General features: G+C 37.3%; 1 protein-coding gene across 1 annotated transcript in view; it reads right to left on the reverse strand.

Annotated features, from left to right (window-relative positions):
• Positions 1 to 13,125, reverse strand: part of RNF10 (ring finger protein 10) — a 2,146,785-nt gene extending 2,133,660 nt beyond the window's left edge. The window contains exon 1 of the mRNA XM_044069816.1: positions 12,578 to 13,125. Coding sequence (XP_043925751.1) covers positions 12,578 to 12,665 — 88 coding nt within the window. The 5' untranslated portion in view covers positions 12,666 to 13,125. The remainder of the gene's footprint in view (positions 1 to 12,577) is intronic.
• Positions 13,126 to 14,981: the final 1,856 nt, after the last annotated feature.

Here is a 14,981-nt window from a genome sequence, read left to right on the forward strand (position 1 = left end):
AGGTCAGTTACAGACTTTTTCATATGGAACTTAACATGAAGGAAATGTCTAAGCAGAGAAATTACCCTGGTTGGCACTCTGATGAGTTGGTACCACTATCTTGTAAGACAGAAATACCCATTATACCCCCATTGTGATACTCTGATGCTTTAAATAAATTTGAAAGACGCAATAAGGGATGTGTGGGCAATAGGACTGCAAGAACTGGGATGAATAAATGTGGTACCTGTAAACAAAGCAGGTACATTTATGAAACTACCAAATTAACAAAAGGAAACTATCCAAGAGTCCTCTCAAAGTTTTATTTTTTTATTATTGTAATACAATAGGGGTGGTTTATGTGGCAACCGGCTTTGTCTTGTCCTGCCTTCTAGGTAGGAAAGACAGAACAAGCTTAAAGAATTTATCAACATGCACATGCAATAAAAAAAGATGCCACTAATGTGCCGAGTAGACATGAATAATGAATGCCAGAACTTTAACAAATGTCTTGTGTGTTAGAGAATGTTGCTATTGATGTTAAGGGCGGAAACTGGTCAGCATACTTAGAAGAGAAATGTTTTGGCAAATTTTACTTAATGCTACACAATCTCCAGGAATTAAAAGAATCTAATTTCAATGTTTACTTTTTAAACTTTTTTTTCCTTTTTTGTGAAACGGTCATAGTAATACTGTGGTACTTGTATATACATTTATATTTTTACTTCTTACAGCAAACTATTTTAACAATTGTTGAATTACCAACAAATTGAACTTTTAAACCAACTGGTTGAGGCTTTATATTTATTGGTAAACTTTCAATGATGTTTCAATCTGATGCAGTTCTGTACTGCGATTAATGCAACAAAAGTCCTAATTCACGTGAATTTGTGTGTGGGTTGTCATTCTGCATGATACTTTTTCGTTAACAGGGCAGCAGGCAAAATGTGCAGTTGATGTCAAGTAAGTGCTTTGTTAAAGCTAGAAAAAATGAAGTAATTATTGCTTTTTTAAAGTTAAATTCCTCGAACATGTTTTGTATTAGTATGCATTGTGTAAAGGCTATGAAGACTGAATTTCAAATGTCAGTCATCATTCAGTTATTTAAATCCTCAAGGATTTACCCAAAAACCACAATTTTTAGGACGAACACACCAAACACACAAGGCAAAAACCTGGACGGTCGAGAGGCTGCAACTAGGAAATTCGTAGCATAGATTAACATGCTATTTTAGTTACTGAAAAGTAATTGTAATGAGTTACGATTCAGCTCTATTCAGCATGGATATCTGTTACACCTTCACTGAGGGACATTAAGTTTTAAAAACACCAGAAGAGGAACAAGTCTCATAATGACATACGCTTGAGAGGTATGCTCACCATGCTATACTGCTAAGGGGCAGTGAGTAGACACACCACTGCCTTAACCTCTTCATTGTCCCTTGAGTTGTGCCCAATATTTCTGACCCATCAGTCATAATTTTTTCTTCTTCTCTGATAAATCACTGAGGATTTAAACACCGCAGCTCTCAACTAATCAGGTACAAATCCAGCAATAATCAGGAACACTACTTTTCCATCTATATTTCGCGGCACGACTGCTGCCCCATTAACAGAAATTTGCCTTCTGCACTCAGCAGCAGCCTTTTAGTGCGCGTTAGTATACCTTGGTTTTTATTCACTTTTATTAGTTATTTATATCCAGGGCAGTGGTCACTCCATTTTAGACGGGCAACTGATTTCAAAGAACTGAAAAAGTGGAGAAAGACTTATGGGTCAGACAAAATTTTACAAGAAGGGAAAATGTGGAAGAGGATACAAAGAACAGAAGACTTGGTTAGATAAAGACAGGCATGGAAAAGTCAGAAAGAATTGGTTGCTGCCAGACATAGCTCTACAGGGTAGAAAGTTCAGAATATTTGCATGGCGGTGCCTGCATATTTTTATTTTGTATATTCCAGCACAGACAAGTAGGATATTTTCCAGGGTTATCTGTAGAGTACTGGCGCTGAAGGATTAGGGAGCCTGAAGTTGGATGCATATCCTCCGGTGCTGCAATAAATTGAGGGATTACAGGAGGAACTGGAGGAGATTGTCAGAACATCGGGAGGAAAACTTATCTAATTTAACTGCAAAAACTACTTCCTTAGAATATGGAGAAGAGATGAGGCAGATGGTACAAGTAACACTTGGAAACTTCCTTGGATATTGAATGAAGTCTGGGTCAAGTCACAACTAGGTTATGGAAGAAACAAGCTCCATCAGCATTACATACAGTACAAATGAGGAAGAGAGAAAATTATTTATGGGAGAGATCTGGATCTGAAGCAAAAGCAGAGATTAAGATTAAGAATGTGCTGGCATTCCTGGATTAGTATTCAATTTCAGAAGCATCTTAAGAACAGCAAGTCTGATGTGGTAAATACAGTATACAGCTGTGTTTACTAAAATACATTCTACATCATGCACAATACCACACTGAAGAAGCGGTTTGGTTATGTCATTTGTACGTTAACTTCAGTACTGGGCTGCTGCTCCTGTGTAGAAATCAAGGAACAACTAACACAGGATAGTTAATTATGCAAGAAGCCTCTAGGTTAAGTATAGACCATTTGGAGGAACATATATTTGGTAAGTAATGTTAAAAAACATTAATGTTTCAATGACAAAACACCAAGTAAGACTAGCCTAGAAACACCCATGATCCATGGACTACACCCAAGCGCCAGCACCCACACCTGCTTTACTGAGCATACACCTACCTGCAAAACAGCAACAGCTTTATGCCGCAAAAGATTTTTCTATAATGCATGTAATATAAAATCTAAACCGTTGCATAGCCACTAATTCAATATAAACATGGTTACAAAAATGGATTTCTGTTGCATTCAAAAAAATACAACACTCATTCCTCTCCACCTCTTAGCACAAGAAATCTGAACAAAGCCAAAATTAATGTCGAGCAAAGGCCCAAAAATATGAACAGATTTTAAATATTCTTTTTATAAACTTAGAAAGTTGTTAGAAAAACAGGCTTTGCATTAGCATGCATTTGCTGATAGATATGCAGTCCAAATCTCAAGTCATCACTAGTGATTCAAGTCCTCAGTGATCTGCCAGAAACCCACAATTTTTTTTGAAGAGCAAACATACATACGAAGCAAAATTCTGAACTATGCATTATGACAGCACTAACTTATAAAAGGAGGGGGTGGTGTAAGGGGCAATCGCTACTTAGTCTTAGGAAGTGGCTAAACTGTTTGGCACAAAATATTCTACACAAAATACACACGTTCCTCAAACCTGGTGTGCATTTATCATCTTAAAGAACAGCATGAAATACTACATAAATGCAGTCAGTGTCCGTAAATAGTGCAAGTAGCTGAACCCGATACAAATTAACAAGCAAAACATATTATACTACACAAACTAAAGTCTAAAATCAGTGTCATCACAACCATATGAAATGTGGACAACGCGTGAAGTAAATTAAAATACTCCAGCAGCAACTCCAACAAGCCATTAACATTTTAACTATTCAAGGTGATAAAATGGACCAATAAAACGTTATAACAAGTTTGAAGTGCTTAAAATAAACAGGAAATTGCAAAGGTGCATGGCCAATCTTCACTCTACTCCCAAGAAAATGTCCAGCATACAACAGAAACAAACGTGCACTTCATTCAAATGGAAAATGAACTTGAAGCATACAGCAACAGTCCAAAACTGCATTTTAAAACATTTAAATCTCAATACAATGTTCTGTTAGAGAGGTGCATCTTAAGTAAATTTGCTGACGGCAGTTTAGCACGGATCCATCACTTCAAGATCAGCACACAAGAAAAACTCCACAATACAATGCTTTTGAGTGCGTCTCAAAACCTCACACTACAACTATCCACAATGGGTATTCTTAACCTTACTTGTCAGAGCGCTACCACACAGTCTAATGGAATTCTAACCTTATCTACCCATTAGAAGTGCACCGCAAGCCTCTATCCTTGGTCTTCGTACATTTAATATCTGTATAAACAATCTTCATACTTCTGCATACAAAACATTCCTTGTACAGTATGCAGACGATTCCACCCTTACCTGCCTGCTAGCCTAGAAGTTTAGAAATATGCATACCCTTATCTACTGAAAACAGGCTTTGTAACCTCCAACTCCTTACGCCAAATAAAACCAAACTCCTTTTACTTTTCCACAAATCACTTACCAATGAGAAAAATAAATCACATCCCTGAATACACCCACTGTAATGCCCATACAAAACTGCAGGGGGTTACAATGGAGGACAGCCTCAAATATGACCTCCTTATAAAAAGTAACATTAAAAATAAAATTAAGAATGCTATATAGCACCAAAAATTTACTGCATCTACCAGTCACTCTTGCCAATACATACCCATTCCCCTCTATTATATGGTTCTCCCATCTAGACCAACCTCCAGGCCATCCCAAAATCTAAACTATAACAGTGCTACAACAAGGTAGCCAAGACTGCCACTCATACAAGTCCCAGAACAAATCGCTGTCCTGCACTAAGCGCTATAAATTAGAATGATCCTACTAAGTAAATTATAACCAACTTCAATTAACATACAAAATTATACTTAGCCCAGTTACAAGTACAATTTTGCATCACTACCTCCCAAATTGTCACCTTTTATTTTCTGACAAAAATCTAGTTACTTTACATTTGTTGACCGGGCTGGTCTAATTGGATGTATGTCTATTTTCAGTAGAGGCCCGGGGAGAAAAGCTCCACATAAGCAAAAATTTTTTTAGCAACTTCAGGTACAGATAAGTAAAACTGTAACAAATTTAGCTACATCTACTTGAAATTTATAAGCCTTACAAAAACTTTAATCAAATTCTGTATGTACACACTGTAGCAAAAGTCTGGAATAGCATCCTGCACAAATCTGGTGAATACACAACATTTAAGCTGCAACAAAGAATTTTTAGGAGTCCACCTTGCTGCTCTCATGGCTAAAATGTCAGCTCCTCCTTCCCTAATACTTTTATACAACCTCTCGCCTCTTGTCCTTGTTTTCACTTCTGTTACTCTTACCCCCTTGCTCCTAATTATACTTTTACTCATTACTTCTCCAGCCTCCCCATATCTACTCAGATTACTTCCAACAAACACTTTCCCAAGCTCCCTCTCTTCCTCTCTGCGTCCTTATGCACGGTTTGAATTTTCCATTCGGACATTTGCTTTGAGTAAAACTCTTGCACTTATGCCAACACTTTTGATGCTACAAAATATTGTATTTATTTCATTTTAATCAGACTATGTACATATCCATCTCATCACTTTTGATATATTACTTCACTGTATATACCAATGTTAATTTTTATGTATACGTAGTTTCTATTTGTGAACTTTTCTCCCAGGTCTCTGCTGAAAACTGATAAAACTGATCCAGTCTGACTTTCCAATAAACAAATTACTATAATAAAGCCCAGTTTATCAAGAAAACTTTCCTAAAAATTTAGGGAACAGGCAACAGCAATTTCAGGGGGTCTACAAATAGATTTAGAAAAAGTTATACAGACGGGAAGTTTCTGAAGCAATATAGTGTGAAGAAATTTAAGTTGTAGATGAGGTGCACAAAAGGGATGATATGTTACTTAAGGAATGCAAATTGCTGTTGTCTGCATTTTGCAGAAAATGCAAACTTGTAAGTTGAACACCACTTGTTTGCCAATTTTTAGGCATGGGGGGGGGGGATACTGTATTACGCCAAAACCATCCTCTTGAAAGCATGTGAAATTGAATGTTGTTGGCAATGTATCAAAAAACACCACCATGCTTTTTAGATTAGTGAAAAACTGAAGTAGGTCCAATATACATAACATCCATAATCCCTGAAATGTATCGCCCTACCGAATTTGCCAAGGCTATTTTACATTTCACCAAGGCTATAATAAGGAAGTACTCTAGTTTTTACCAATATTAACAGATATAACTACAATGAACACAGAGAATAAAGTATTGATCTGCAGTGTTAAAATTAAATAAGTGTATGGTCCATGCTCAAGAAGACAGGCAATAAGGGCAACTTCCACGTAAAAATGAATATTAGGAAGGGGCAAGAACACAACTATACAAGGTTACCCTCAGATCCAGGGCCATACAATACATGAAGTCAAAGGGGCGCCAGAAAGCCCTGCTAACAAGACTGTGTGCATTTATTTAAAATTGCACCCAATTGTTCATAATCCTACAAAATGATGTTAGTGTTACTCAAATATGCCAGCAAATGTTTAAAAAGATAGTCAATGTATTGTCTAATGGCAGAAAATGCAGAATGAAAATAGTATTCAAATTTAATGCTAAACTTCGCACCAACAATACATGCACCAAGAACTACCAGATGTACACGTTCATTTAAGGGGAAGCAGCACCACAGATCAAACTATCAACACCCACTTAACACAAAAAGTAGGGAGTGCCAAAAACACTTCTGCTACATGAACACAAACTCTTAAGAAAGCTAGGGCTATTGTGCCATTTTCACCAATGAATCTGAAACCAAACCAAACCAAGCATTAGCACTAACAACTGAACACAGAATAATGACTGGTTCAGGACTGTGACAAGTACATTGCCATCCTATTCAAATTCTATGCTGAACATTATTAAATGCTGGATTAGAGAATTCAGATGCTAGAATCAGAACTGGCCCAATAAATGTTAATCTTATGTATGAAAATATCACCAACTAAAAGGTGGAGATTAAGAGTCTACTTAAAGTTAAATTAGTAAATGCAAACACTGGTTTGCTGCTCAACATTAAGCATTTCCATATAGATGGGGAACCAGCAGCAGTAACTGGTTTTGTTTTGCTTAGCTCAGACCTCTGCAGCTGATAACTGCAACCATGAAGTTACACGATGCTGGCTTCTTATGACGAAGGCTGACAAATCTGGATAAACCATTAAACAGCAAACATGTCAGTAAAGATAACAGACCTGATAATTCTCTAATAAAACAGGGAGTGCAGGAATGCAAGGCTGACCACCAAGAAAGATGATACTTCTTATAATTACAGCAACTTCAACACCAAATCAGTCAATACATAAGGATGTCCACATTGTTCACCGCATTGTCTAGTTGGTCTGGATATCAAAAACTCCATACAAATGAGAAAAAAGATTTAATGGAGAAAACACTTCTTGATTTCAGTCCTTCAACATTAAAAGCCTACAAAGATGAATGGAAAGTATTGAGTAATGAACAGAATTTTTTAAAGACATGGCTGGTGAGCTAAAATACTTGAGGCTACAAATGATTGGACTTTGGTTAAAAAAGTCCATCTTGCTTCTCCACCATCTACAGATTCAGTAATTATGCTAACACAAAGCTATGAAAGGAGTAAAGACAAAAGGGAGGGACGAGAATAAATATGACAGTGCAAAAAGAAAAAAAAGAAAAAAAAATGATGACCATGAACTAGAAGACAGAGAAAAAATAAATGGGTTAGAGAATATTCAATAATTCAAAGCAAACAGTCAGTGAAGTTTTAAAATTTTTTACAGCAAAACTTCTGAAAAACTGGCAAGACAGCCAGACAGTGATCCTAGAGCGACAAATCAGAACGCCTACAACTGACAAATTACAGGAGAATTAACCATAAAAATACTCAAAGTATAAGTACTTGCTCTAAGAACTAAGCCAACAAGGGAATGGAGAAAGGAGATTCTGAGAACAGGATGACTGCAATTAGGGGTACAGAGAATAGGCAAGAGAGGGCTGGAATTTACTAGAGGAACCTGACAAAAGAACAAAGGTATTATTAGAAAGAAATAGGGTATCCCAAGTGAGACATGCACTGGTTGAGCTTTTAGTTAAATCAAGAATAGAAGCAGCTGTAAAGAGAAAGTATTGCACAATAACTATAGGAATCAGAAGAAGATAAGCAATTCACAAAAAAAAAAATAAATAAATAAAAAAACCACAAACAGGATGATGCACATATGGCTCCCAAATACGCAAAGCCTAGAAGACTTGAGATTTCTGACTCAAGTGTTTGTATAGGAACTTTTAAACCACAACCAGACTACAAAGAAGTTTTCCTCAGGTAGATTGCAAATGATGGAAAAGAAAGAGGTACCTGGGAGCGTATACTGCTAATCTAATGAGTTGGCAGACTTCAAAAATTCCCTACAGAGCTCATTGTTAAGGATATTGGGTGAGCAAATAAGTAACTAATAAAATTGATCTTTTTGAGCCAAGATACATGATTAGAATTGCCTAGACATCATAAGGCCTTGTTAAGTTTATTTCTGGCTGTTGCCAAAAAAAAAAGCAATTACTAGAAAATGGAAATCTAAGTCTAAACCACCCATAACTTGTAGTAGTAAATATTGCAACAGACACAACAGAATAGGAAATTGGATCTTTAGAAAAAGGTAGGAGTAAATTACCTAAAAACGAAAAATGTGGGACCACCACAAGCAGAAAAATGTTTTGAAGGTGGATTTTAAGAAAAAGCAAGAATTAAACAATGTAATATTGGATTGATATTACATAAAACAATACAGGTTATTTATGCACATTTGATTACCCGTATCATCTAACCTAAACTGCCTTTACACACACTCAGAGACCTTGCTAAACAATGCACAACTCCTGCTGAACTGTAATAAAACCGAACTTCTTTTCATACCCAATAGTTTCTCAACAGACTTAAAGACCTTTCTGAACAATACTCAGTCAAATAAATAAAAGTCCACATAGGTAGAAGTCCATTTTTCAGTGGAAGCCCAAGAAAAGCTCAAATTACTACAAAATATTTTTAACAACTTTACAGTTCCAAAAATAAAAAAAATTCTGCAGTTTAAATAATAAATCGGACATAATATAAAAACACTGACTAAGAAATCAATAAAAGTATATAACAACCAATTAATACAAATGTTAGTTTGCAGAGAAATTAAAGGCAAGTTAGTTTAATATAAATAGGAACTGCAATATGAAGTGAGGAGACAGTCAGGGAAGAGAATTTGATAGCATTATAGTAAGTGAAGGGAAAGTAAGCAGGTATAAAGGAGTGAACAATGGCTGGCAAGCCAATCACAGCAAGCAGTCATTTGTCTGAGGCAGGTCAGCTCGGACTCTGGTTTCAGTGGGGGGAGGTGGAGAACAGGTAGGGTCAGGATCGGTAGGAGGGCTGGGCTGTCCAGGGGAAGGATTAACAAGTCTGGTAAAGCAAACCAGTCTTTTCTATCTTTATTTTGGCAGCTTGTCCCAACCTACCCATCCACTCGTAAAAGCAGTTTAGGGTCATGTAAGGTACTTAAGGAATCCGGTGACCTACAAAGGTGATCACACTAGGGGTTGTGAAGGAATTTCCTGTTTTTTTTTCAGGTTTTTGCCTTCTCCTCCGGGTAAGATAGACAGGTTAGGCTAGATTGTCACAGCCATCGGAAGACAGGAAAGGTAAGGGAGGCCACAGTAAGTGGGGGGGGGTCACAGGACTCAAGCTGGACTTTCCACAGGGGCCAGACAGCCCCAAGGGATTACCAGGAGACTTACCAGCCCGGCAATGGCTCCTTGGCAGATTGTAAGGCAGCCCATAGGAAATTGTGATGAATTGTGAAATGAAAAAGCTGTTATGATGTGGGTATGTTGAATTAGAAAGGGCCAGATATCAACGTGCTGTCTGTTGTCCTGTAGGTTTAGGGGAATGCTATGAAAGAAATAAAATGGCTTCCCTGACATTCCTGCCTTGCGCACATCTCCTAATTGGCTTCTATTTGAGAAAGGTCATTGGCAGTAAATGGCAATAAACACATGGCTGCAGCCATTTAATCCATCTGAGGTCTCTGTTTTTATTGAATATGCAGCTTGTAGTAACCTGGACTTGTAAAGCATGCAACCTCGATACATTTGTCAACAGTGCCAAGGAATGATAATGTTCTGAGCTGTTTTTTGGATATGGCTCAAAGGTTGATATGGATCATTAAATTAATTATGAACATCATGTTAAATGTTTTATGTAAAACATCCAAAAATATCATTCTGTTGGCATCAATAGCAAGGTACGGTATTGGTTCACTAAACTTTATTAAAAGCAGGTTGAGCTGTATCAATCTCAGACAAAAGGTACATGCTTATGTTTAGACAGTTTATCCTGGTTTTGAGCAACAGAAATTCAGCTAGGAAATCTTTCAGAACAGTTTTGAAAGATGTGAAAGAGGGTACAGACCTAATGCGTACAGGTAAGGAGTGCCAGACCTTAGCAACCTTGTACAAGAACAGACAATTCCCATATTTGCTAAGTTTGTAGACAGGACTTTTTTGGCCAGTGGATCATTACACCCAACTGGGAACAAACCTGTGTTGAATATTAATATAAACTTGTTAATATGGCTTGATTGCTTTCATAAGTTTGTCTCTGACACAAGTGATAATTCAATAAATGTGTCACACCTGAAATTATGCGCGCGTAGACAGAATCTCTGCAAAAAACTGATTAGAGGTACAAGAAAGGATAGCCCTGAAGTCACAGATCAAAATAAAACAAAAGAATAAAGTGTTACCTATATGCAGATAGAACATTAAACATATACAGTTAACAAGCTTAAATGCCACAAATAATTCATGTGTAAACTTTCAAAACAAAAAAAAAAAAACTAAAAAAGGCCGATTCAACATCTATACCACTACATAAAATACATTAGCATTCTGTGTGCCAAACATTTTCAGTAGAAAACAGACAGATAAGCAGTACCGTAGGCCAGTGTCGAGATGTGCACACCATCTCTTCCCCCAACAACTACCATTTTGCTGCATTCTATATACCCTAAATACAACACACTATACATACCAAACACAATATTAGGAGTCACTCACAGTTATTAAAAACATAACTCCCTATTATAATTTTATCTGAATACTAAACAAATTGCTTTACATCCAACCAAAATCCTCTTTCCTACAAAACATTTACACTAGTCGAAAAGCGTATGTTGTATACTACACCAAATCAGAAACTACAACTTAGTTGTATAATTTACAAACTTCTCATAAAGAAGGAAGAAACAGTGTGGATAACAAGCAAACTGTCTGGCCACGATGCAACCAAGAAAAAATACTGGTCCCTACCACATGCACTATTTGACATTGGTTAACCGGGAAAGTCCACTGGGCCAATGACCCATTTTCAGTGCAGGCCCGGGAAGAAAAGTTCCATACAATCACAGAAACTTTTACATAACATCAGCTTAACTTTGAAAGTATTTTTTTTTCCACAAAACAAACTGAAATAGTGATACAAGACAAATACATATTTTATTTATTTATTATCATTTGTTAACCAGGTTAGTCCAACTGGGATATTGTCCCATTTTCAGTGGAGACCCTAGGAGAAAAAGCTCCAGCAAATACAATATATGATCACAGAACAAGATAAAACAAGTATTACAAACAATAATAGCAAACAATATAAATAAACATCTACATGTGTAGAAATAAACTACATTTTTTGTTTCTTTGAAAAAATTAAATTCTTAAGTTGCTGAACAGATGGGGAAAGTCAAGCTTGATAGTAGGATGTAATGGAGAGAGATACGAGTGTGGGAGGAGGGGAGAGCTAAGTAGGGTTATAGCAGGGACAGGTTCTGGAACTGAGTAAATGTGTCTTCAGTTCTTTTTTAAACAGTGGAGTATGAGAGAGAGCGTATATCAAGGGGAAGTTTATTCCAAGCTTGGGCCACAGAACGCTTGTAGAGTCGCTTACTAATAGACATCAAGCAATTGCTGATTTGAGGTGCGGAGAGATCGAGAAGGGGTAAACAAGAAAAATAAACCCAGTGTGTTAGATTTTTAGTAATTCTGTTTGTATATTCTCATAAGTAAGAGTACTGTTTTATCAATTATGTTTAATCAGCCACAGAAAAAGAAAGACTGGATACGAAGACAGATAACTTAATATAGTTGCAATTTACACTATCAAAGGTATTTGTAGAGTAGTGGCCAAAACATTTAAGGTGGTTTAATATGACAAGAACAGACAAGGTTATTCAGACAGTGTTCTATTATGACAACTTTACCCAAAACTGCAGATGCAGCTCTAAAGGCATTTGCATGTTTATAAAACAACGCATCAATGAAATCCCAACTTAAAACTATTTGCAAACATCGCGCTGACTGCAAGAGGACAGACTGTTGACAAACTGCTTAAGAACACACACCCTTATTTTTACTTCCAGGTTCTCCAAATAACATATACCAGAAACAATGGTACTGAAAACAGCTGTATTACTGCTTCCGGAGGTCGTGATGTGCAGTGCCCCGACTGTAAACAAATGCAATGAAACTTCCAAATATACAAGCACCCTTACATAGCCAAGCATAATCAAATGGATACCATGTCAATTACCTGCGCTTATCCTTAGAAACAAAATAAACATTACAGTCAGAATAGCTATTGCAAGTAATACCTACACGCAGACAACGTAAAACATATTAGAGAGAACATGGGTCTACGAAGGAGTTGAAAACCGATCTAGTGCAACATATAGCCAACAACCTCAACACACAACCCCACCTGCAGACAGGCACCGATCCCGTCTCGCTTACCTGTTTTAGGTTTAGATTCCCCGGTAGCAGGACCGGTCGAAGAGGAACGAGGCTGGGATTTGCTGGTACCACAGTTGCTCTTTTCCATAGTAGTTGACGGGGTCTCTTGGCTCGCCAGGGTAGGCGGCAGTGGCTGAGAGGGGACAGAAGCACACACAGCTCAGGCAACGGCTCAGGCCAAAGCTCATGGCGTTACAAACCGGACAACGGGAGAACTCCATCATGGCGACATGTTTGCTAAACACCAACAAAACAAGAAAAAGGCTGTCAGGATTCTGACGCCAAACCAAGGCACAACAAACTAAAGATAAAGAAATCGGGACGGGTAATAAACAAGAAGGGTGGCAGCGTCACCCTGGAACTGTAAGGCTCAAGTCAACCGGGGGACACAGTACAAAGCTGCTGACAACAGCTAATGGCGGCGCCCAAGGCACCCTAGTGTCCTCAGCAACGGTAATAGCACGGACCCCCGCGCGCGGAGGTGCAATTAGTAAAGGGGAAAAAAACACAACTTCCAAATACACTTTAATGGCGACAAGTCGCCAGCCAGGAGCACGGAAGCCCGGATGTAACCCCTTTATATAGCGTAAGGTTCCCGGTGTGTGCTAGGATTTGTAGTTTTCTTCGATAACACTGTTAAGTTGTTTGACAAAAGTGAGCCGGACATTATTAGTATTTTTCAGTCAAGACAGATTTATTCATATAATTAAATAAATATTACATGAAAGACAACCACAGTAACCACCAAAATGATTTTTCCTAAACAGTTTGCAGATATCTCTCCCCTTAGAACAAGAAATTTGGACAAAGCCATAAAAATTTGGGGGGAGGAGACAAAGGCCCCAAAATAGAAACACTTTTTAAATATTGCTCTTCCAGACTTACAACGTTGATGCAATAAAAGATTTTGCATTAGTATGATTTTTCTCAAGGACATGAAGTCTGAAACCCAAATGGCTGTCACTGTTTCTGACTTCAATCCTTATTTATTTATTTAAATATTTATATTGTTAACCAGGTTGGTCCAACTGAGCTAGAAGCCTATTTTCAGTGGAGACCCGAGGAGAAAAGCTCCAGAGTTGTACAAACTAAAAAGTAGTAATAGAAACACAACAAATATTTATGAATACAGAACATGAAAAACTTTTAATTAATACAATTTCAGTTAATAATTTTATATATATATATATATATATATATATATATATATATATATATATATATATATTGGGGAAAAAAGCAATGTGGTGGTATTAGATAAGAGAGGAAAGAAAAAGCAGTGTTAGAAAATGACATACCATATGAGAAAAGGCAAAAGATTTGCCAGAAAACTACAATTTTATGAGAAACAGAACAAAAATATGAGGCAAAAATCTGGACATTCTGTGAAAATATGTACAGTTGAGAAGTATGAGTTTACCTCATAGCTTAATGAATTTATGAGTACTTATTCTTATAGGTTGTCCTTTGGGAGATCCAAATGGGCACAACCTACATGCAAGGTAATCCCCAAAGCCAAAAGATGGTGATTATAACCATATCTGTCAAATGTTCTGATGGACTCCCTGCCACACCTTTTTTAAGTTGTACCTCATTATGGAAGCATTTTTCATTTTGAGTCTTAAAAAGTCCATGTTCCACAGTTCCACATTGAATGCGTTTAACACATGGTCTTCAGACTTTTTAGCTGATATCCAGGTTAAATAATACTGAACCATATTAATTTTATTTATGTATTTATTATTTGTTTACCGGGGAAGTCCAACTGGGACAGAGCCCATTTTCAGCAGAGGCTCGGGGAGAAATGCTCCAGACGCATGTCTTTGGAATGTGGGAGGAAAGCAGAGCACCCAGAGGAAACCCACTCGAACGCATGGAGGACATGCAGACTCTGCACAGAAGGCACCCCAGCCAAGAATTGAACCCTAGAACTTCTTACTGTGAGGCAACAATGCTGCACTGCTGCACCAAGGCACCACCCATCATCAAAAAAAAATTTCAATAAATATAAAAGAACATATTTTAACCATCCTGTGAGCTTCCCTGTTTAAATTGTTAGTAAGCTGTTAGTAGGTGTTCCACATTTTGCTCACAAAGGGTAGCTAGATATATTCAGTGTATTCAAGTTAGTACATTTTTGAGCACCCCTTGGAAACGTTATTACCCAAAGAGCATAGAATGTTTAGAACTAACTAAAGTAACACATACAATATAGAGCTATACAAAACATGCTTATGTAATAGGAATGCACCTCTAAGCCTTGTTATTTTTAAGGTTATTTATTTTTTTTATTTTACATTTGTTGACCGGGATAGTCCAAGTGGATGCATGTCCATTTTCAGCGGAGGCCCGGGGAGAAAAGCTCCAGAGGTAAGCAGATACAGCATTACATAATACCAGCATT

This window comes from Protopterus annectens, chromosome 4.part0, assembly GCF_019279795.1.
Source record: "Protopterus annectens isolate FY-2018-M chromosome 4.part0, PAN1.0, whole genome shotgun sequence".
Classification (NCBI taxonomy): domain Eukaryota; kingdom Metazoa; phylum Chordata; order Ceratodontiformes; family Protopteridae; genus Protopterus; species Protopterus annectens.